The 24,870-nt window shown below is 44.3% G+C and overlaps 1 protein-coding gene across 5 annotated transcripts in view; it reads right to left on the bottom strand.

The window, feature by feature from the left end:
• The window catches only part of cadps2 (Ca++-dependent secretion activator 2), a 126,224-nt gene that overhangs the window by 17,325 nt on the left and 84,029 nt on the right, over positions 1–24,870 (bottom strand). For 2 of the 5 annotated variants that reach the window (XM_061250875.1, XM_061250874.1), the window contains exons 14-25: positions 24,505–24,606; positions 22,728–22,791; positions 20,448–20,571; positions 19,193–19,293; positions 13,372–13,528; positions 9,862–10,003; positions 9,449–9,568; positions 7,569–7,598; positions 5,257–5,412; positions 4,632–4,779; positions 2,503–2,517; positions 6–80 (exon numbers count right to left, since the gene is read on the bottom strand). In XM_061250875.1, coding sequence (XP_061106859.1) covers positions 6–80; positions 2,503–2,517; positions 4,632–4,779; positions 5,257–5,412; positions 7,569–7,598; positions 9,449–9,568; positions 9,862–10,003; positions 13,372–13,528; positions 19,193–19,293; positions 20,448–20,571; positions 22,728–22,791; positions 24,505–24,606 — 1,234 coding nt within the window. The remainder of the gene's footprint in view (positions 1–5; positions 81–2,502; positions 2,518–4,631; positions 4,780–5,256; positions 5,413–7,568; positions 7,599–9,448; positions 9,569–9,861; positions 10,004–13,371; positions 13,529–19,192; positions 19,294–20,447; positions 20,572–22,727; positions 22,792–24,504; positions 24,607–24,870) is intronic. The other 3 variants (XM_061250876.1, XM_061250877.1, XM_061250878.1) reach the window with 3 other exon arrangements.

The raw sequence follows: 24,870 nt of genomic DNA on the forward strand, positions 1-24,870 counted from the left end.
CACACCTTGGATACCAGGGAGGAGATCATCTCCTTAAAAGCCTCCTCGATCAGGACATCGATTTTGGAATGGTAGTGTTGCTGAGGAGGGAAAGGGAACAGGTTACTGCAAAAGAAGAGGCACGCCCCTAAAGCACCACACGTAAACGGAGTTACACACACACGTACGTATATACACACACACACACACACACTCATGCATACACACAGACACATACACACGCATGAATACACACACAGGGACATACAAAAACACACATACATACACACACACACGCATGCATACACACTAACACGCATGCGCACACGCACACACACACACAGACATGCACATATACACACACATACACACACTCCCTGCACAAACACATGCACGTGTACGCGCACGCACACACACACACACACACACATATACACACACACACTGGTTAGCCTCAGCACCTCGTGGCTGAAAATCACAAACTCAATCTGCCCACCCAGCCCATATTTTTGTCCTCCATACGCCCCCCCCCCCTCTGCATTGAGCAGAGAAAATCTTCCCATGTACAAGACTGAGTTAAGCAGCTAATAGGCCCATTATGGGAGTGAATGGAGCTAGCGCTCTCGTTTAAGGCGAAGGAATTTGAAGGATACTTTTTGTGTTTCCCACAATTAGGACAGCCTTGTGTTTTTCTAAAGGACAGGTCCTGCTGGGGGGGGCGGGGGGGCCCAAAGCCTCACGCTAGATTCAATTAATCCACCATTTCATGTCTGATAACTCTTATTCACCATTTATTTAAATTGTGCTGCCAAAGGAGGGAGAAAGAGGCTCTATTTGTTGCGGTGAAAGGAAGCCTTCACTGCTAGCACCGACGGCAGGAGTTCATCTCCGCTGACAATGGCCTTTTACAACAACTCTAAAGAGCGCCGAAATTAAAAATTTCAATCAACAAAGATGGAAGATCAGTGACAAATTGAAGGTGCAGAGAGGTCACTGCTGCCAGCCCCAATTTTCTTTTCTCCTTTTTTTCCACCACATGAAATGGCTGCTTTTTAATAAATGGAATTTAAAGGAAATCTTAAGGACTTTTTCCCCCCCAACTAATACTGCCATGTTTGCTTTTAATATGACAGAGGACACTAAATCGTACAGCCTTTTTATACTACTGAGGAGATTAAATTGTAAGGCTTCAGCTGTATGATTGAAAACCAAAAGGACAATTATTCCTTTTAACAACATTTATCTGGTTGTAATCCACTGAGAGCCACTTTAGCGAAAGGCATTTTCTAAAGCTTAACCTTGCAATTCTGTATATGATACAAAAAAGCATAAGGTCTGAAAAAAACAATTTATATCTTATATATCCTTGTAATTATCCCAAGAATGCACGAACATACACAAATGCCCTCCCATGTTCAGAAACACAAAAAAAATTAACTACTTAGATGCCTCTAAAGACGCTCAAGCCATAGAACTGCAGAATGGAGGACACACAAAAGGACTGCATCTCCCCATTGTGGCCACCCAGCTGAGCCGCTGAACTATCTCCACTCAGTGAGACGTGGCTCCCACTTTGCTGTGTGGAGGAATGCGCTTTCCACACTTAACAAAAGTTTGTTCCTTGGCCTTCCAGGAAGTGAAAAAAAAAAGGTGAAGGAAAGTGACAGACCCTATTCAGTTTGATCATGTAATGACGTCAGAGGATATCTATGGTACAGTAACCTTTGAAGGCTGTCAGTCTCAAACTGCAGTCTATTCCAGGATATTCTTCAAGAAATATACACTCAGCGAGCACTTTATTAGGTAGACCTGTCCACCAGCTTGTTAATGCAAATATTAAATCAGCCAATCATGTGGCAGCATCTAAATGCATAAAAGCATGCAGATGTGGTCAAGAGGTTCAGCTGTTGTTCAGACCAAATGTCAGAATGTGATCTAAGTGACTTTGAGCGTGCAATGATTGTTGGTGCCAGACAGGGTGGTTTGAGCATTTTCACGCACAACAGTCTCTAAAACAAAAAACATCCTGTCAGCAGCAGTTCTGTGGGCAAAAATGTGTTGTTAATGAGAGAGGTCAGAGGAGAATGGCCAGACTGGTCAAAGCTGACAGGAAGGTGACAGTAACGCAAATAACCACACATTACAACAGTGGTATGCAGAAGAGTATCTCTGAACACACAACGTGTCAAACCTTTAAGTGAATAGGCTACAGAAGACCAGTAAGTAAAAAAATAAAAATAAAATAAAAGTCTAATAAATATCTAATGAAGTACATAGTGAGCGTATACTTTAAGCTAAATCCAGACACAGGAGGCCACTCGCATTACTTATTCACCCAACAGAAATGAATGAATGAATAAATAAATCATTTTCAGTCAACATACAGTATTAATGTGCAATTAAATGTTCAACATATGAGGCATATTATGTGTGAAAGCAGCCTTGAGAGTTTTTAAATATCATGTAAACTCAAAGTGTGAGACTCAATGTAAGAGGCTGGTGATGTACAGTAACGTTACTTACCCACTGTTTATCATCCTTGGGTTGAAATAACAGCGTGCAGGAAGTCATGCGTGGCCAGGGGATGAGAAACAAACAGAAATGACAGAGAAATGAAAGTCTTAAATACAATGCATTGGAATGATAAAATGATATTTTAAACAAATAAATATAGCACATGAATAATGCACAGTGAGGAAATGTGTGCTGACAAAGAACATGCCAGCAGATGATAAACCACGGGTGGTGTGATTATATCATTACGATACAGTATAGTGTAATCCAGCGTAATACGTCGATAATCCCTCCTCCGGAGATATGACAGGTGATTATACAGTATCACATTGGCTCATTGCAGCTGTGCAGAACGGCTGGTTCTATCTGGCTTGGAGGAAAACCATAGAGATTTGATTGCTGATCTACATTTCTGTTCTCATAGGTACCGGAATACTATGAGACAAAAGAAATGCAGAGTGGGGACACACTGACTACACACACACACACAAACACACACACCCTGCACACACAGTATAACCATACAGGCACACACTGAATCCTTCCAAGTACTGGTCCTGGACACCCACTGGTTAGCCACCTTGTATCCTCGTTTCCATCTTTCTCAAGGGCAGTGTGGATTATCAGCCAGACTGCCATTGTTTCGGAGTTTTGTCATTTGTGCAAAGTTATCAGAGAACTATTACTTCCTGTTGGAGAACAGACATCACCCAGTCAGAAGTTAAAGTCCCAAAATGGACCCAAAGTTGTGTGTTCAGCTAAATGCTCAAGTCGCAGTACAGTGATCCTCCCCCAATTGCCTGGCATCAAATAGCGACTGCAGCTAACAGCTCTGTAGGGTGACATTTCATCAACCATAGCAGAGCCCTGGGAGAGGCCAAAACCCCAATACACTAGTCCGCTCAACAGATGCCCTCATTTGGGACAGCATTTTGTGCCTTACACACACATAGTACAGTATACGCCTGAATATCTCACTGAAGTGATTCTTTCAGGAACAAGCCTGCCTGGTGGGCGGGGACCCCGCGGCGTTCTGGTGTGGGGCCAGACTGGGAGAGCTCCACGGCGCAGCAGCGCCGCCTGGTTTCCCCGCTCGGAGCGCGCGAGCCGGGCCCAGGCTGCGCGCGGGGGAAGGTGAAGAGGGAAGTGGAAGGGGGCTCCAGGGACACGCGGGCTGAATAGGCTGCAGGTGCGACCAGAGCTCGCTTCACACGAAGGTCAAGTGCCGGCAGCACAGGGTCAGAGCCACGGCAGGCCTGGGAAGGCGTGCTCTTCACACAGGGGTGGGGAGATGTAGTAAATAACACTTATTGCTCACTAGACCTGGCCAGAAGCAGCAGGCGGGAGCAGGAATCATCGAGCCGTTTCAGTGCGCCGGTCGAGGTATTCTCCCCGGCTGAGAGTAGCGCGGTTAAGGCAGTCAAATGGAGTGGCAGGAGGCGGTATCGGCGCACACACGTGCTGGCTCTGTTTACTCTCCCCACTTGACAAGGTGATAAGGTGGGCAACGACAGTCGTCGGTGGCCAAGTGAATGATAACGCCGATTTCACTTTGCTGAAAATAGATAATGGCATATGAAGCTGGCACCGGCGGAGAAACAGCCCCCTGTTTACACTTGATTCGAAGCCATCAGTTTGATGAGTCAGGCCTTGTGTGCCCACACGATTCCTGCCTTGTGTGCCTGCCTCCCCAGTACCTCTTACCCTCCCCGCAGGGTAGGATGCGTACAGTAACCGATGCTGATGCTACTGCACAGGTCCTGGGAATACGTGCTATCGTCAGCTTAGCAAAGCAAAGTCTACCAGGCTTCAGTTTGCATGTGCGTAGTGAAGGTGGCTGTCGCCTTGACTTGCTGGTCTAATAGCATTGGATGGCAATGAAACAGGAATTCTCCTTGTGCCTTAAAAAAAAAAATCCTTTGTATCATTTTGCAGCTCTCTCCAAACTACATGAATAACAATGGCTACAAAAACATGCTAATTTTTATTCAAAGAAAAAATAGCTCTTATCTTCCAAAAACAGTGGTTACACTATGTTCTGTGTAAATCTGGCTGGAGAAACAATTGAGGAGGCAGCATTAGTCATATCATTATATTTCCCTAAATCAGTCGCTGATTCCCGCAGTGGAGGGGCCTACCTCCTGGCTGGAGTCCAGGACGCAGAGCTTGGAAGCCTGCTTCTTGGCATCCATTAGCACGTTGAACATGGTGCAGACAGACAGAGACACCCGGAAGTCCGTCGACTTGCTGGCCTTCTGCATCTTGGAATCGAAGGCAGCTTTTGTTCTGGTGGAGGCAAGAAAAGGCCATTTGAAATGGGTCGTCTCTGGAGACCAATTAAAAAACAAACTGTCTCGTTCTCCCCAGCTCCACCGGGTTTTTTTCTCATGCAAGTCATTAACAGAAGAACACTGAGCAGGCATCGCCGTGGTTGCAAATGAACGTTTTGAAGAGCATTCATTATAGGATGTTATTTTTTTCACACTACACAAACAAAGGCCACGACAGAACAATGGAATCTTCAAACAAAGATTTAAAAGATGAAGGGGTACATTTCATCCCCTCGTTTCCAGAACACGCAGATAAGCTGCCTCTTGACAGCCTGCCAGCTGTGTGACAAAAGGACATTTTGAAGAATATTTGAACGCGTGAAAGGGGCACATTGTGACTGGGGGGGGGGCATCAGGTATATGGGGGGGGCCGTTGGGTATGGGGTGGGAGTCTGACGTTTTTCCGTTAAAGGACCGGTGAGTGACCTCTGACCTCTTGATGCAGGCCTCCACCATGTCGCTGGCCATGAGCTTCAGCCTCTGCTCCAGGTGCTTAGCGAACTCGGGCTCTGGCCAGCGGAGGTCCATGATGAACACCTGCAGAGCGTCCAGCTTCCAGAAGAGATCCTCCGAGGTTGCCGAGCCGTTGCTGTCAGTCAAATTCAGCAGAAAGTGACATTAAGACACGTAAACAACTTCACCTTTTTCTTCGCGTCTGCCAATAGTGTAACACCGTGTACAGAAATGGTACATAGTGTATAGTACAATGCAGGGCGGTACGCAGACTACAGAGGTCAGTGCTGAAACACCCCGTCTAGGGAGGTTCGGAGGCATGCTCCCATGGAAGAAAATGTTGACAATTTTAACAATTAAATAATCAATGTAACGTACTCTAAAGAAAAAATGGAACGATTTGCTTAGATTAAAAGTATATTATTATAATACTGAGGTCATGATCTCACATGCACACACACATACAAAAAAAAACTGACCATGACCTGGTCGTCCTCAATGGTAGTAATGGGCCGGGCATAATGGTACATAAATAAGATGTGACCTTCTTTTCAATTCTTTCATTATGTACAGTAGTACATGTTTTACCCTCAGAAAAGACGGATCTTTAGAGTGAACAAAGACAGAGTATGCCATCTCTCCGAGTCTAACCTTAGCAGTAAAAGAACACCTTTCTGACAAAGACAAATATAATTTCCTGTAAATATTCGTAAAGAGGTGTTCTGTGCTTGCACAATAACATTGGTAAAATTAGGTAAAAATGAATCTTATCAACTGAAGTGCAAGCTAAGACTGTGGCTGATATGACCAAGCAAAATACATGCACCAGAGATGGGAAGCGTTTCATGTTCCACTCATGCTGTAAATTAAGTAGAAATGTAGCCTAATCATATTCATATAAACTCGAAGAAAGCAAGTTCAAATTATTACATTTTTCCATTATAGGTTAACACCTGTGTTCCTCTCCTTCAATGAATGTGACAACTGTGTTGTCATTTGCATTTGCGTTATAATGTAATAAGGGAAGTATCGACATTAGCTAATATGACTGGCCAAATATTGGTTATTGATATCAGCCCCAAATATCCATATTTCCATCAAAACAAATATAATAAAATGATAGGAGAAGGTATTGTACTGTGGTATCTGTCATGTTTCCATGTACTCCAAGGAACCTGAGATAATCCAAATTACATTGCCTATGGCATCCATAACATTTTTTGTGAAAAACATACTTGCGTTAAGAACACCTAAAAAGTGAATTACTCTTTTGTCTCATTTACAAATCCAACATTATAGAGTCGCTGGGCAGTTAAATGTGCTGGCAGTTAATGTCATGTACAGTATTAAAGGGCTTATAAACCGTGTGGCATCACAGTGACTGGAGGTAAGACCTGCACCGGAGGGACAGACAGACTGACTATGCCAGGCTCCAGGGCGCTTTCCCAGAGGTGACTCAGGAACACCTGGCAGCTGATGCCAGCAGCATCCAAATGTACATCAGCCGTCAGAGGGGGGGGGGGAGCACGCACGCCTTTAAAAGACTGTTAACTTCTCAAGTGGAGCTTTGCATAAACGGTTTGGCAAATCTGCAGTGCAATTACACATGTGCCACACCGACTCCCCTCTTGCCTAATTAGCCGTTCAGCGTCTCCCAGCTTCCCCTGGCCCGCCAATTCCCTGCAGCGCCCCTGTGTGGGAAGACTCCAATAATCAACGTCTCGGTTCACAAGGTGCAGAAATCCTAGCAGGGTAGCATGCCCCCCCCTCCTCTCCCAGGGCACCCCCCTCCCCCCTCCCCCAAGCATTACACCTCGAGTCCCAGAAGAGCCCTCCAAAGAGGCTACAGTACACAGTTTATTCAACTGAGACTGGGGCCCAGAGCACAGCCACACATAGACTCTCTGTACCTGTGTGTGTGTGTCTGTGTGCGTGCATGTGTGTGAGTGCGTGTGAGTGTGAGTGTCTTTGTGGGTGAGCGTGTGCGTGTGTTTGTGCGTGGGATTGTGTCTGTGTGTGTGCGTGTATGTGTGTGTCTGCATGTGCATGTACGTGCATGTGTGTGTGTGTACCAGCATAAAAAGAGGGGGAAGTGATCACACTCACACTAACAGAACTGGTCTGCCACCTTGAGACCATATCCATCTCAACGGAGTCAAAGAAAAATATCTCAAACATTTAACTAAGATGGGATAAAACACACAGGCTGGAGATTTTCCTTCAAATGCATTTTTCTAAATATGTGTACAGATTCAACCAATAAGGACAAAAAGGAAGATAATGCATACTCACAATATATCTGGTAAATTAATTCCTTGCAGGCTAAAAATTCAAAATATAAATAAATTCTCACAGTCCATTTGAAATGTAATCTCATTCCCCATGTTGATCCAACACATGCGACAGAAAACAGTAAACATGCTACAACACCAAAACATTACAAAAAGTCACATAAAATAATAAGGTTTCACATTTAATAGGGCTATTAAAAGTGTTGCCAAAAATCTACAAAAGGCACCGTGGTGAAAGCTAACACTTCTGCACCCGTCGAGTTTTAATGAAGTACCTTTTAAAAATAAATTTTTAATCAGCCGCCATTAATTTGGCAGAGTGCAGGCTAGCATGCCAGCCCCTAAGAAACACATGCTGCGGAGGCCCTTCTGTGCAGTGCTGCAGCGCAGAGCACAGTCTCAGCACAGGTTCGGCACAGGCAGAGCCCAGGCTGAGCAGAGGGGTGACTGCTGCACAGTGAGTCTGAGAACACCCTGCTGACTGCAGCCCTGTTTCCCTGGGCAACAGTACGGCCAATTACGCGTCTCTGTGGGACCGGCAGCCAGGATTCGATTGGACAGTGGGGCGCTCTACACCGACGTACCGCCTGGGACGCTGGCTCTAAGTAAATTGGACATTTGCAGCCATCCTGGGAGAATGGGTTGACTGTCCTTTTCTCACAGCAGCTATGGTATATTTTACAGTACTTGTAAGACTGGTTCACAAGTCTAGAGGGCTTGTGTCCATCCATCAGCTCAAGGGCTGCCTGACCATCACCGTCTCGCTCCTCCCAACTCTCACTGGCACCATGTCGCGTTGATGTTTTAGTAAAGTGATAAACATGGGAACATGTTTGCCAGGTGGCCCCTGCCCCCCCCCCCCCCCCCCGATCCCATGATCCCCTGAGGAACACCATGGAGACGCAAACGCAGTGTGACAGCAGGTGAAAGGTATAAATGATCCAGTACCAGACAATACTTCAGTTCATACTCCAGGTTTTGGAAAAAAGCACATTCTTTAAACATGCATTATTAAAGCCGCTTACGGTCTTGAATACGGGCACAATGAAAAAACTTCAGCGAGGACATGCATCACAAAAAACACACTACACACACTGCACACAAAACAGCACACAAAACAGCACACACAACACCACAGCAGCCGGTGACTGGGGCGCACTCTTCTCTTCTACGGCAGCTGCCCTTTTCTTGTTTATCTGAGGAGGCTTGTCACACACATTATGAAACGCGTGAATCATTTGGCGAGCCTCAGAAAGTCTTGCGTCTTGAGAAAAGTAAAGTAGTGGCAAAGTGGACACTTGTTCACATGAGAGTGGGGCGTGCTCGCTGACAGACAGCTGGTTTTGTTGGGTGAGGGCTAAGCTGCAGGCTGTTATTCTCTGCAGGTATTCTACAGAGAATACAACTCTTTGGGTGTGGAGGCTGTCAATCCTAACAAAAAGGTGTCTGTTACAGCAAGATAAATCTGACAGCCTCTATTAAGTATTTAACAAAGCGTGTTCAGGATAAACTGTCTTTTTTAAGGCACAAATAAATTCATTTTCAACTTAGAAATTTCATCATGTTTATCTTTGGTGAAGTTCTCTGAAAGCTTTAACTTTCATCAGTGCTAAGAGCACAGGTTGTGAATGCTTCACGAGTGAGTAAACAAGGTGATTGGTCTTCTTCTCTCCTAATTTTTTATTATTATTGCTATTGTTATTATTATGAATAAGAAGAAAAAGAAGAGGAACTCTTCAGTTAACCAGGTTTATTTATGTTCTTCATGTTCTTTCTGCACTGGTCTTAGTTCTCTCGGTGCCTATGGAGGAGGTGAGTGGACAGCGACCCCGGCCCCTGTCACATGACCATACACACATGTTGTCACATGACCATACACACGTGTTGTCACATAAAGGTCCCATCCACGAGGGAGCCGAGAAGCTGGGGATCTGGGGGAGAGAGAGGGGCAGGCTGGGAACCTTGGGCAGCGGCACGTTGGGAAGGTTGTTGGTTATCGTCCTGCAAGGAAAACAAGACAGCACAGGGACTGAGGTCCCCTTCCACCCACCTGCTGAGGCCCACGGAGAAGCCAGCACACCCACACCGCGAGGCTGAATGTGCCCGGTGCAGCTCAGCAGCAACAACAACAACAAGCGGCTAATCAATTAAAAACCCATGAAGGCCGCTGCGTTTCCGGCTCGCTCGTCCTCTCTCTCTCTGCCTTTTGGCGTCCCGCTCTCCTTGGCAGGAGGCCTCTGAGGAGGTCGGCGCAGGTCAGCGCGGCCAGGCTAAGTGGAAATAAACGGCCGTACCTGACTGGCTGCCACGTCTCCTGCTCAAAGCCGCGGTGGATGGACTGGGCGATGGAGGACTCCATCAGGTCAATGTAGCGGACCACCAGGGGGATGAAGAGGTCCTGCAGGTGTTTGTGGAAGGTTCCGTGGCACAGGTAGGCTGGAAAACCACGCACACACGCGCACACACACACACACACACACACACAAACACAAAATCAATGTGGGATGCAGCAATCTCGCCTGTCCTGCGTCACAGACGTGGGAGTCGAAGGCGAGCTGTTGAGATTCTGTCAGTGAGCTGCACATTAGTGCCGTCCTGTTCTCAGGGGAGATGGAGGGAGTTTCATTCCCACCACATTACTGCTCACCACAGTGGAGTCACGCTTTAGCTCTTTACAGCTGCTCTCAGGCTCACTGCACATGCTCATTATAGAAAGTTATTATTAAGGAGTAATAAGGCACTTCAAATGTCATGATTTTGTAACTGCTATTTTTTCTCCACATATTGCGCTTGGAAACAATAACACAGGGATGACAGAGGACTTCTGACAATTCCATCCCTGAACAAAAAGTCTAAACTCACACGTAGCCCAAAGCAAGACAACGGTGCTTTGAGGCAGTCTGTGCTATCAACTTCAGTTGCCTTTCAGCCTTTCAGAAAGTAGAGTGACCTGTGTTTTACTGTAAGCTCTGTGGAAGTAGGTCAGAGGAGGTATTTTGTCCTATTCTGTCAAACGGACCAAGGCGAGTGTGGTTCTGTGGTTCTGGGCTGTGGTGGGTGAGGATAGGATCTGAACTGGGACAGCAGCGCTGTGAGCACACAGGTGCGTCATCTCACATCTGATCTGTGTTAGATACGGACGAGTTGGTCTAAAACCTGCCAAGAGAGGGATGAGAGGGAAAGAGAAGAGAAAGAATAAAGATGAGAGAGTAAGAGAAGCAGACAAAAAGGGGAAAAGGGAGATGAGAAGTATGGACAAAAGAGCATTAGGAAGCAACATAGGGGTTAAAAAAGGAGGATAGGAACAGTGAAATAATGAAAGAGAGATGGACACAGGGTTGTGAGGGGTATGGGGAAGAATGAAAGAGAGATGGAAGACAAAGAGGGAGGAAGAGAGAAGAGATGGTGAGTAAAAGGAGGGAAGCTAAGTATCTCTTTGCTTTATTAATCCTAATTTGCCATTCTCGTCTGGAGACGCATCAGAGCTATTAACGGCCATTCCTCATTGCATTATGAATTATGAATTATTCAAATCCATCACTGTTCCATAAAACAGTGAAACCTTGGAATGTCCTAAAGTAAATATTCTGTATGAGCACAGTGAATATACTAATTTATTTTCTTTTTTTACAGTACCTCTAAACCTCTATCACTGTTACAGTCATTTTTAAATCACTTTATCACACATTATACGTGACAACTATATGATTGCACTGCCTATTTATGGAACGTGTTTATTGCATTAAGGTGTAAAATGCATTGAAATTCCCTCTCATTAACACAATTAAATGGCACATTAGACCCCATTATATGTCAAATCATTTCTCTTTTGCACCTACATACAGTTTTGAAAAAGGGTTTTTCATTTTATTTCATACTCGGTGCATAATGAAAGAGAGTGTTGTGACATTGCAAACGATTAGGAAAATAAAGCAATTAAGGAAACTGAAAGAAGAAAATAAATTATTATCGCCTCGATAAATGCTCATTATTTCGAACAAGACCTACCTCTACACAATACACGCCCCCGCATGATAAAAGCAGTTGTACCGCTGGCCTTGAGTCAGTTTACCTCCGCCATACTGTACGCCGCTTGACACATGAATGATGTTAACTGCTCATCCCCCGACCCGACGCTTCCCAGCCACGCCTGACAATGCCAGGTGTGAGAGAGTGAGTGTGCTGCATCCCGACCACTTCAGTCTGCCGTGGGTTTAGCTGAATACGAGACCCACACCCCCCCAGCGTTGCTGTAGCTGGGTGTTCCTGGCTCCCAGTAAGTGGACATGGTGATCCCTGGTGTTTTGCAGCAGCAGGCCGCTGAAATGCTTTTTAACATGCAGTGCCGTGATAAAGTATTCGCCCCCTGATTTCCTCTGTTATTGCTCACTTGTTCGGCTCCTTAGACAAAATGTAATAAAAGGCAAAAGGAACATGAGTAAACTAAAAACTTTTTTTTTTTTTATGATTTAATTTACTTAATGAAAAAAGTTATCAAACACCCATATCACCCCTGTGAAAAAGTAATTGCCCCCTAAAACTTAATAACTGGCTGTACTACCTTTAGTAGTGAAATGCAGTCTTTCACATCACTGGGGAGTACTTTTAGCTCACTCTTCTTTGCAGAACTGCATAAATTCAGGTAAATCGGTAGGTTTTCGAGCATCAACTGCTTGTTTCAGGTCCTGCCACATCAGCTCTATTGGGCTGAAGTAAAGTCCTTGACTAGGCCACTCCAAAGTTATTTCTAAGGCTCTGGGACTCCACCGACTCCACAGTGAGATCCTTCCAGGAGTGGCTAGTCCCATTATGTCTGACATAAAGCAAATTCAGCAGTTCACAACATCATGCCATCATAACAAGTCCACATCTGAGTGGCTGAAAAGAAACAAAACTAACACTTTAGTGTGGCCTAGTCCAAGTCCTGACTTGAACCCAATGGCTGGTTCTGTGTTTTCTCCTTTGAGTAATATTACATTTAGTCTAAAGACCTGAAACTGTTAAGTGTGAAAAATACGCAGGAAGAGAAAATCAGAAAGGGGGGCACTGTATATATGTCCAATATGTACGACCTGAAGGACAATGCACACACACACACACGCACACACACGCACACACACACACACACACGTGTATGTGCATGTGCCTCTTCAAGCATGTGTAGAAAGGTGATGGCCATCTTTTGGAACAGACTAAAAGCCCTCATCTTAGAACTGCATCTTGAAACCTTGAACCCACAGCCTCTCTCTCCAAGTTGATTCATGTATTGACCTGAAGCTCGAAGATCTCTGAGACTGTGGCTACAGCACATGTACTGCCGACTTCTTTGTGTTCAGCCCCTTGTTTATGGCACTTGTGTGTGAATGCATGTTTACAGTGCTACCTTTCACAAAAACACTTTGCTTATTGCCATTTATCTGGTCTTAGTATAATCACTTATTGTCCAGTTGCTCTCAATAATAGCTGCTAAATGCGAAATGTAAAATCATAAATACACAAGTCTGAAAGCTGCAAACAGACTTATATTAATTAACGGCTAAGCACTCGTGTTTGACATTCATTTGTGAAATTTCCCCGGCGTTATTACCTCATCAAGTACAATGTTAATTAGCTATGATGACAATAGACGGGCAGCACGAATGAACCTTTTCTCTTAGCCTAAAGACCTGTTTTCTGCGGCATTGCCGGCGCTAATTAGCACAGTTAGTGGTAAGAAATGAACCAGGAACTGTGGACATGTTGCAGACAGCTGGGTGTGTACAGGTGCCTGCAGTGTGCTTTAACTAGGGCCCGGGGTGACTCACGATCGGTCCTCAGATAGTTGTTGAGCAGCTGGAAGAGCGGGAAGCTATCCCATGAGTCCTGGGGCTGGACCTGGAGTGCGCCGTCCATGTCCACACTGTAGAGGGACAGGAAGGTCTCCGCGTGCTCCGCCATTATCTCCGGCCACCAGGAGAACGCCTGGAAGATACAGACCAAGGGGTGTGTGTGTGTGTATGTGTGTGTGTGTGTGTGTGTGTGTGTGAGAGAGAGAGAGAGAGAGAGAGAGAGAGTCAGGGACAAAAAGCAAGAGGGGGGACAGAGACGGACAAGAAGGCAGAAGCGACACAGAGAGAGGGAGAGGGGGGAGAAGGGGGAAACATGTACGAACACTGCGCACAACTTAGCCACATATGGCTCCTAGTGCGAAACACTCAGCCAGAAGCATTGCGGAAAGCATAAAAATAAGTAAAATAAATAAACTGGACAAAGTAAACACAAGACGGCAAATAGTGAATAAAGGAAGACAAAGGCACTGTGACAACAGGAAAAAGATACACCATCTACAAAGTAACAGGCAGGGCAATGAGAGGAAGTACAAAGGAAGCGTATGACCTTGTGCAGGCAGAGAACGCTAGAGCTCAAACACCTGAGAAAGCGAATAGACTGGCAACACCTGGCAGCACCACAATGGAAGAGCCTTGCATCTGCACAGAACGGCACACACGTGCGCAGGTAGAAGGGGGATTTATTGTGATGACACACTGGAAATGCAGCCGCCAAAATGACATTTTTCGGAACGTATGAAAGCCGCCATGAGAGACGGTAACGGTGACAAAAACAACACCTGTGGATGCCAAGCCTCCACATCGTTAAGGTAATGCAGAAAAGAATCAATGTGGGTTTCTCGCTAAAATCAAACATCTGGTCGAAAGCAGGTGGAGGACGTTGTGTGGTGTGAGAACAACGGACTGATTACCAAAGAAATAAAAAAAATAAAACCTTGACAGCTGCAGATTCATTTTCACAACCACTACCATGCACAAAGCACACATTGATGCCCTCAACCATGTTGTCCTATTTTTCTATGAGATTCTGTCTATATTTAATTGATGCTTCTATATATAGTGGCTTCAGAAAGTATTAAGTATCACTTTTTGCACACTTTGTGTTGCCGATCAATCTACACATAACAACCCCATAATGGCAAAGTGAAAACATGTTTTTAAAAATCTCTGCAAATTTATTAAAATTCAAAAACTGAAATCTCTCATTTACATAAGAATTCAGATCCTGAATACTGTGGTCATGTGCATCCTGTTTGCTTTAATTATCCTTCAGATGTGTCTAGATCTAAATTGGAGTCCACCTGTGGCAAATTAAATTGACTGGACACACTTTAGAAAGGCACACACCTGTGTATATAAGGTCCCACAATTCACAAACCAAGCCATGAAGTCCAAGGAACTCTCTATAGATCGCTATGACAAAATTGTGGCGAGGCATAGATCAGGACAGGGGTAAAAAAACTGTTTCTACAGCTTTGAGTGTTCCCAGGAGCACAGTGGTCTCAATAATTGTGAAAGTTTGCAACCACCAGGACTCTACCTAGAGTTGGCCATCCAGCCAAATTGATTAACTGGGCAAGAAGGGCCTTGGTCAGGGAAGTGACCAAGAACCCAACAATCACTCTAACAGAGCTTTGGAAGTCCTGTGCAGAGCTGGGAGAACCTACCGGAAGGACAACCATCTTAACAGCACTCCATCAAATCAATCAGGCCTTTATGGTAGAGAGCCTAGATGTAAGCCACTGTTGAGTAAAAGGCATATGACAGCCCGCTCGGAGTTTGCAAACAGCATTTAAACCTCTCTGAGAGCATGAGAAACAAGATTATCTGGTCTGATGAGCTATCTGATGAAATATTTGGGCAAAACTCCAAGCACTTTGTGAGGCAAACACCAGGCATTGCTCAATACCACCCCTTCATCATGCTATGGGGGTGCTTCTCAGTGGCAGGGACAGGGAGAATGGTAGGAATTGAGGGAAGGTGCATGCGACCGCAGACTGGGGCAAAAGTTCCAGCATGACAATGACCCGAAGCATACAGCCAAGACAATGCTGGAGTGACTTCAGGACAAGTCTTTGACTGTGCTTCAGTGGCCCAGACCAGACTTAAACCCCACGGAACATCTGTGGAGAGACCTGAAGATGGCTGTTCACAGATGCTTCCCATCTAATCTGAGAGGATCTGCCAGGAAGAATGGGATAAACTGCCCAAATCCAGGTGTGCAAAGCTTGCAGATACCTACCCAAGAAGACCCGAAGCTGTAATTCCTGCCAAGGGGGCTTTTACAAAGTTTGAATACTTAAGAGATTTCAGTTTTCGATTTTTGAAATACATTTGCAAAAATGTATAAAAACACATTTTCACTTTGTCATTATGGGTTATTGAGTGAAGATTGGCAAAAAATGTTTTAATGTAAAACACAATAAAGTGTGCGAATATACTTCAGAATACTTTCTGAAGCCCCTGTATATACTCAGTGACCAGCAGTAAACGACATAGAGTGAACATCTGAACATGACATTTGTGGAACGGATTATGTTTAAATGACTAGGAGTCAGCACTGCTCTCAAAGGCTTACTCAGCATAGACAAATATTGACAACAGATGAAAATGGCCCCCAAAATTTGATTTGTAGCTCGCAGTTCAGTTGTCTTGGCTGTGTTGATACTCCAACCACTGTGTGCAATGTTCATGTACCATTTTATTTGCTAAAAAAAATGGTTGATGGCTTTACTTCCAAAGAAATAACCTCCCATTTTTATACTATGAGAAAATAAAGAAATAAATTGTGTCATCATTCTTTCCCACTTCCATTGAAAAGAAGAACATTAAAAAAAACACCATTTTAAGAAACAATTTTTTTGGTGCCCATACCCTGACAGAAGCTTTCTTTTGCTTTTCTTTCTTTTGGCGAGCACAATGCCAAGCTGGGTTTAACCTTGGCTTCCTTTCTTTTGCACCCAATGCAGATCCCACCCACACCCAACCCCCCCCCCCCACCACCCTCCCTACCCACTCCAACTCCCAACTCCAAAACAGCGATTGCCTTATGTAAGGAAAGAAATGTGCAATCAGTGCTAAAAAGCGCCAGGATGCACTGTGCCATGAAAGAAAGTAGGCGATGGAATAGCGATGGCCTGTGTGTGCACGCGTGTGTGTGTGTGCGTGTCCGTGCTCCGGTGTGTGTGTGTGTCCGTGTGTGTGTGTCCGTGCTCCGGTGTGTGTGTGTGTCCGTGATCCATTGCGTGTAGGTGTGTGTGTCCACTCTTTATGAGGACACAGAGGCGGCGCAGGACTAATGGAGGCATATGGTTTTCACCTTCCCCGCCTGCGTGCCAAACGGCCGCGTCTCCCGCCGTACCTGGCCTTGAGGCGCTCCATTATCAGCTCTTTCAGAGCGCGCTTTTCACCCGGCGACGTGAGTAAACACCATAAAAGCCCTTTTCTCAGGAGCGCAATCCTTCATTATTTCCCCGGCCGGGTGTGAAAGGCAGCCATTAAGGGAATCTTCATATAAGCAATGGAATTGAGTCTATAGAAAAGCGGGCCTCTTTCAGGAAGTGTCTGTGCGCAGCAGAGGGCCTGACGAGGGTAGCAGGGGCCCCCGTATCGCCGTCCGCATCACAATGGGGATCTCACATCAATTTACCAGCACATTATAACTTCATCAGGCCCAGGTACGTGGCGCCCTCATCAATGAGCCCAACAGAAGTATACAGGAGCACTAATTCCCCTCATACGTCTCATCTCCCACACATACATAAAGGACATATACGTTTCAGCAAACAATGCCCATACATCAGTAATTATCGTGACAATATTTCAGGATGCTCACGTGCTGACGCACTGGCTGTTGACAGCACGCACAAAAGGTGAATAAAACGCAGGTAAAAGAGAGCCATTCGTAGTTTCCGTGCTTATATTCGCTCTTTCATCCACCGCACACACAAGGCTCTATTTATCGGAGAGGTTAAAGGTTTTGTATGTATGAGTTGACTGCAGAGATGTTCAGATTTCCTGCTGGATTACAATGACAAAGAATGTTTTGCTTTGACAGATATAAAAAAACAAAGTATGCTATATGAAAAATATATCCGCGGCTGAATTTTCTCAGCTGCTATATGTCTGAATGCATGAAAACTATATTTTAAGGCTAAAATGCATCATCTTCATCAGGGTATTTAAAGTCAAATTATGTTTTAGAAATAAAATTGGGATCACCATTTAATTAATCACAAAACTTAATCTAATGTCAACATTTCAAGTTCTGATTTCAAATGACACCTGAAAATTAAAAATAAACATCTTGGAATTCGATGGAACATGGAAATGTTACAATAAACACTTTTACTGTAATATCTCAAGGTTAGGGCCTGAAAAAAAATGAATCCTGAATCAAAATATCCGTTTCACACAATACAGATCAGATCAGTGTGCCAGAGCTTATGACTGTTGTGAACTCTGCTCATCCCACCAGAACTAACAGGGATGTGGGTATAAACAACTGATCTCGAGCACTCAGTGCTGAACACACAGTCTTATTCAGTGAGAGTTATAACTGTAGCTGGGTGAGACAGGAAGGGGAGGGGTATGTTGTCCACTACCTGACTGAAAGCACTTTTGGTGGTGGGGAGGGGGGTATATGGTGAACAATGACAGCATTCAAGGAAGCTGACAAACTAACAGTGGCAGAATTTGGAGAGCTCACCTACCTCTCTTCCCTTTGTGAGCCCAGGAAAAAATGAGAAAAAGAAGAGAAAGAAATATGGCAAGGTGCTTACAGACATGATGCACTGTAAACTCTTACCTTCCTCCCCTGTATGAAAGAAGGACCTGAGAACTCCCAAAAATCATTCAAATCAAAACATCCCCTGATAAAATGTCCATAATTCAAGTGAAAGTATCTTTCAGGGTTTTGTCAGTGCCAGAGGATTGATAAATTGAATGCGTCTCCCTGAATTTTGAGCTGTGTTGATTTATTTTTAATTTTTAATTTATATTTGTGAAAGGTGGGTTTAGCAGGGATTAAGTAGGGGCTCAAAACAATAATATAGCAGTTATTTTGATTATTTGAAAAGGTAAGACATTATTGGGATTTTACAGTGGTTACACTTGTGTGCCATACCATGCAATCAAGATACCTTTCATCTAATTAAAATATAATTATATTATATGAGTCAGAACAATGTCCAGAAAAGTGTCATAATTCTGGTGAATGGAAAAATTAACTATTAGAGCAGTGAAACCCAACCCTGTTCTTGGAGATCTACCATCCTGTAGGTTTTCACTTTAACATGTGGGGCGACATGGCTCAGGCAGTAAGAGCAGTCATCCGGCAGTCGGAGGGTTGCCGGTTCGATCCCCTGCCTGGGCTGTGTCCTTGAGCAAGACACCTAACCCCCAAACGCTCCTGACGAGCTGGTCAAGGCCTTGCATGGCAGCCAATCGCCGTCGGTGTGTGAGTGTGTGTATGAATGGGTGAATGGAGAAGCATCAATTGTACAGCACTTTGGATAAAGGCGCTATATAAATGCCTGCCATTTACCATTTAACAAACCCTAACAAAGCATACCTAATTCAACTGCTATTTAGTGGGGCCAGGTGCACCAAATTAAGAGTTGAAATGAAAACCTACAGGATGGTAAATCTCCAGGAACAGGGCTGGTTACCAATGTGTTAGAGAATAACCTGACATGTCCTTATGGTATTATGAGCCTGACTGGTCTGGCACGCAGTCACTTTGACAGAGAAAAACCCTCTGGGATTGTGGGGAAGTGCCATGGCGTGTTTACTGCACCTCTGAGTGATGTTCATCATTCTGCTGCAGAACCTCAAGGCACAGCTCGCCCAGCCTCATCATGTCCTCCAATCTCTTCTCTGGGGTCGCCTGGGGGTCAGCTGTGATGTCATCACACAAAAACACACAGCGCACGTCTATGACATCACCAAAAGTAATCATGACAGTCATAAATACACAAATGAAACGCGCAGACTTCGGAAAACAACCATGAACACACACACGGTCTTGGGGTGCCTAATCACTTGCAAGAGTCCCCTCGCACTACTAATTCTTCTTCCAGCAATAGATCTTCAGCAATGACAGATGGTCCACAAATATTCATTGGCAGGTTGGCCGGAAACATTTTAGTTCTGTATGATTGGCTTGTATAGTGATTTTACACATACACATATTAAGCAGAACCAGAAGCAAACAGGCAATAGTCAGAACTGGTACAGTACAGTAAGTAGAAGAAAATATTCAACTGAACTCTTTTGGTTCAAAGATGGAGGGACAACCCCTTATGGATGCGATCTGGCATGTATTGTTCATTAGAGTTTTGAGAGACTGAAATCTTAAAGTGGATAAAATAAAAGACAATAAAGAGAAGATGAAATGCTGGATGAACCAACCACTCATTGGATAGATGGCCCTTAAAAGTCTGGTCGATAACTGTTACAAGCCCTTGATACGGCCAACAAAACAGTCCCTGGGTTTCATTCTTGAGAAAACAAGCTCTAAGTGGCCAATAAAGAGTGTGCCTGGCATGGTGGGTGACCAGGAGACAGATCGGTGGAGAAAATGGGACAGCTCTCCTGCTGCGCGTCTAACGAGACCACGGCAGGCAGATAAACACGAGCGCTGCTCAGGTCTGTACACGCAGAGCGAGGGAAACACACACGCACACACACACACATAAACACACACACGCGCGCACACACACACATAAACACACAAAGGTGTGCACACACACGCGCGCACACACACAGATAAACACAAACAAATGCGCACAGCCATGTACACATATATGTACACACACATAAACATACACACACACACAGGTGCAAACTCACACACACACGCACACACACATAAACACACACAAAGTCACACGCACACTAATGCACGCACATACACAAAAACACGAGGAGAGACAGACAGAAAGACGTACACATTAACGCAGTTAGACAGAGGCTTGCACTCCCTCTCCGAGGTTAGCACACCTGCTCAGTGTTTACCAGGCGTCTCTAATGGAGGGGCAGCCAGGACCAACCTTCAATCTGAGCGTAGTCGGTGAGCTGGGAGTAATTCATCAGGGCTGCTTTCTCCAGACACTTCTGCACCAGCTTCCTCATGTCCCCTGGGGGCACGGGCGTGGAGATGTCCTTCATCAGAACCTGGGGAAGGATAGAGGCGTGACACCACAGTGTGAACGGTCACACTGAAGCAGCACGACCCCCCCGGCCAGGAGGGAGCGTCCCAAAGCACTGCCAATACGCCGGACAAGCCACCTCTGACCTATGACCTTTGAACCCGGCACAGCAGGTGCAGATGGAAGCTGGGAGCGCTGCCAATTGAGCGTAGCTGCATGCAAGGATTATAGTTTAATTCCTATATATTTGGTGAACAATTCCGTGTAACACTGGTCCAAACTTCCATCGATAAAAATATGAGCTAACAGCTTTGTGAAAAAGGTGTGGTTTTAACAGTGAAGCCCTGATGTAACTTGGAACTGAAATAACAAGAAGAAAGGTTTTGTGTGGAGTGGGGAGGGGAGGGGAGGGGTGGGGTTAACAACATCAATTTAACACTAGACTAGTTAATTCTGGATTTCTTCTTCCTTAATTAGAGGAAAGAACGTGGCAGTTTAACGAGCGTGGTGCAGTGGTCGGCTCTCAGGCCTGACTGCACATTCAGGTTTGCCCTCCAGGCTTTGGGGGCATAATTCCACCAACGCACGCGTCTTTCTTTCTCACTTTTGTTCTCGTTAACTTTTCCACCCTTGCGGCGGCATGCGCCTGCCGCTTGAGGAGCTGGGTCTGTCGGCAAACGCTCAGGGACAAATATAGCATCGCTGTCTCCTCTGTCAGACCGCCGTCCTGTACCGCAAGACTGGCTCTCAGGTGGGCCCGCCCAGCTTCAGAGCTGCCTGCGATAGAAGACTAGGAACTCAAAACTGGCCTGTCTGACCTGTTAAACATTTAAACGGTTAACCAGAACTGTTTTGCAAACGTTTACAAAAAATTGCTAACCAATAACTGATCGTTTTTTTCTGAAGTTGAAATGCATTTAAAATAAATGCGCGTTCACCGCGCGGTTTACATTCTAAGAATCAATAAGCTGCAGTAGTTCTAGCAAACAATCTGGCCATTTCAGGGGGTTGAAAATGCAAACACCACATGGAATTGAATGATACAGTATTAGAGTTATCAAATCATTTCTGTAGCTGTTGGTTGACTTATGGCTTATTGTAACGTTATGTAATCTCTTAAGGTTCACAGACAATCCATGTTAATTTGCTGACATGCAAATTCAAACTCCCGGCAAACTGAACATCGCTGTCCACAATGTGGTATCTACATAAAAATAAATGAAGCAATACATTATTATTAGGCTATTTATCCATCGGACATTGAAAACAAAAATTCCCTGCTTTCAGCTAAAAATGGACCACGTTAATCTCACCAGGATTGTCCGGGGGCATATAAAATGCATTGGTAAAGTTTATCGTAACATAAAAATATATCAAATTGCACAGAGACCTGTACTGGCATAAAAGTGAAATCATTAGACCTGTCGCCTATGGTAAAATAGAACCGGTGTTATCATAGGCTATATCAGGCAAAGATTGCGTGACCACAGAATTTTGAGTACCCAACCCCGTCTGTAACAAAGTCAAGTCTTTATGCTTTGATTTTAGTGCTGAATGTAAAGCACTTTCAGCAACATTTTATGTATGAAAGGTGCCAAAACAAATCCAGTCTATTATTATTATTATTATTATTATTATTAGTAGTAGTAGTAGTAGTACTAGTAGTAGTAGTAGTAGTACTAGTAGTAGTAGTAGTAGTAGTAGTATTATAAATAACCAAATAAATAAAGAAATTATCCATTGAATATCATTTAAATTGATTACAATTATATGAATTAAATATAATTATCAACAGCATAATACACAATAATACTGTGTATCACATGGTGTCACTGAGAATGTTAAAGGAAAAATTTCAAATATACTAAAATATATAAAATAATATGAAATATAACCTTCTACTTCAGGCAGCTTGCGATAATTTACAGGCTTGCAGTAGCAATGGCTGGTTCTCACTGTTCTGCCAGCAGCTGAGTAAAACTGAGGCAGTGGCCAATCAGCAATTTGGGGGTGGTGGCTAAATTGCAGGTCTGCTGGTGGGGCCCGGTGACCCTTAAATGGGATAACCACAGTGGAGCAGCAGGCCCCACTTCCTGTAATCGCCTGTGACATTGTAGCGCACATCACTCGCAGTCACCCACGCACAAAAGAGCGCGTTATACCCTGCGCGGTCAGACGTACCCTTTCCAGCAGCGAAAGCGTGGCTTTGAGGGCCCCCTCTGGCCTACCGAAAGGAAAGCAGTACCTGAGAACACAGGGGAAGAGGTGCGTTTCAGTTCCTGCACGCTTCCCTAAAATGGGGGTGCCGGTGGATGTGTATAAAAAGAGCTGTAATTCATACACAAATCCGTCAGCAAGGATTCAAATACCTACAAATGAAAGCTGACAGTGCACTTTAACCTCATTTTCATTCCCAACCAGTACCTTTTCAGTCCCATCCAATGCATTCAGTGCACGCACACCATCCATAAATAGGTGTTATTTGGAACTCATTTGGAAATGTTCACAGCTTTGAAAGTCAAATTACACAAATATTAATTTTAACTACTTGTGAGGAGGGTTACTTGCAAAATATGTCTATTTTTAAGCAGGCTCTTGCTTTCTATTATACATAATTTTATAGTCATCAAACAATCTGTAAGAGGGATCTGAGAATCTCAGAACATTTTTTTCTAGCCAACACACATTTATCGAGCGAGGCGTGTATTACAGATATTACAGTATTACAGTATATTAGTATATATACTATGTATATACAGTATATATTAATATTACAGTATTGGAAAGCATTACTGATGTAATGCTAATTTCTTTGTGTGAATCACAAGTAATTGCCTGTAGTAACATAGGATTCCACAGCATACTGATGAATAAAGAAAGAGAAGATCTGCTTAATACCTTTGATCAATTTCAGGAAGAACAAATATCTGTATTATTTGTGAATGTCTGAAAAGGGTATTCAGATGCTGGTACACCCTTCATACAGTGTTTCATTTTGGTGAACTGTGTAAGTAAGTACTGTAAGACATGTAAGACATGCTACACCAGGGGGGTATATGTGCTTCGTTAGGAAAACCAAAAACAAAAAAAAACCTACAGGACAGTAGATTTCAAGGAACAGGGTTGGCCAGACCTGGCCTACACAATAATGTGATGCTTACCAAAATAGGCCAAGGCAAGGATATCGAATAAATATCGAATACCTAAGCCGACAAAGTCCGTAGGACAGTAAGTAAACATGGTTCATTTAGCATCTACCAGAGTGTAGGGTGTACAATCACACAGGTGTGAGTGGAGTGCCACCCAGCCCCCTCAAGAGGTCCACTTGAGGTCTTTGTCCCTTTGGAAAGGGGAGTATTAACAAATTACACGAACTGAAACGTAAACAACGTTAATCAGCTTTATCATGTTACTCCTAATCCTCGAAGTGCAAATGAGCTGACCGGTCTTTAGGCAGCCGTTATACATTTGCATAATCCATATATCGCCCCCCCCCACCCCCCCATTGTTTACTGCCATGACGAGACGTGCTGGAAAATGACTCCTGGTGATCTGGACCGAGTGAAGGGCCCTTCACATTCAACAGGCTGGAGGCTCTGATCCGCCTTCCAGCCTTCCAGCCACAACACCTGCTGTGCGGTACCTCCTGCTTTTTATCTCAAACATGCTATACTTAAGCCAACAATGTTTAAGCCCACAAATTAGCATCATTAACAGTGATGCAGTACCTGAGCAGTAATACAGCTCCGAAAAGTGCAGCGGTTCTGCTAAAACATCAGGTGGCTAATGCAGGCACTGCTATGCAGAGTAATAGCAATTATTTAAAATGTGCTGACTTGAGAGTTGAAATGTAAACTTGAAGGTGTGGGAACTTTTGTTTATGAAAAGAAAGACTGTGCTTTTTCTACCGTCTCAAAGGTTTGGGGGCACATTTTCTTCAATTTCAAAGAGTCTTTACCTGAAATGAACAATCTGGTTATCCAGCAGCGTCAAGAGTCTGGTTTTAATATCCTCAAACTGTTCCTTCTCCTCCTCAGTCACGGTGCCCATTCCGTCTGGTCTGAAACACAAATGAGTTGCATAATACGTATTCACGTGTTAGTCCTACAAAACACAATCGCCAATCAACGAAGCCCTTTCAGGCCTAAAATATATTCTTCCCTTATACAGTAATAGCAGGAACATAAATAGCTTAAATAGTAATATGGCAAGTGGATAAGAAATTAACATGACAAAGGTAGATGAAGACTCAAAACATAAATACAAATATCCCTCTGTTTCAGAGTGATTAAACTTTTACAAATTGACCACTGTGCGCCATTCT

The sequence above is a fragment of the Conger conger genome, chromosome 8 (genome assembly GCF_963514075.1).
Source record: "Conger conger chromosome 8, fConCon1.1, whole genome shotgun sequence".
Classification (NCBI taxonomy): domain Eukaryota; kingdom Metazoa; phylum Chordata; class Actinopteri; order Anguilliformes; family Congridae; genus Conger; species Conger conger.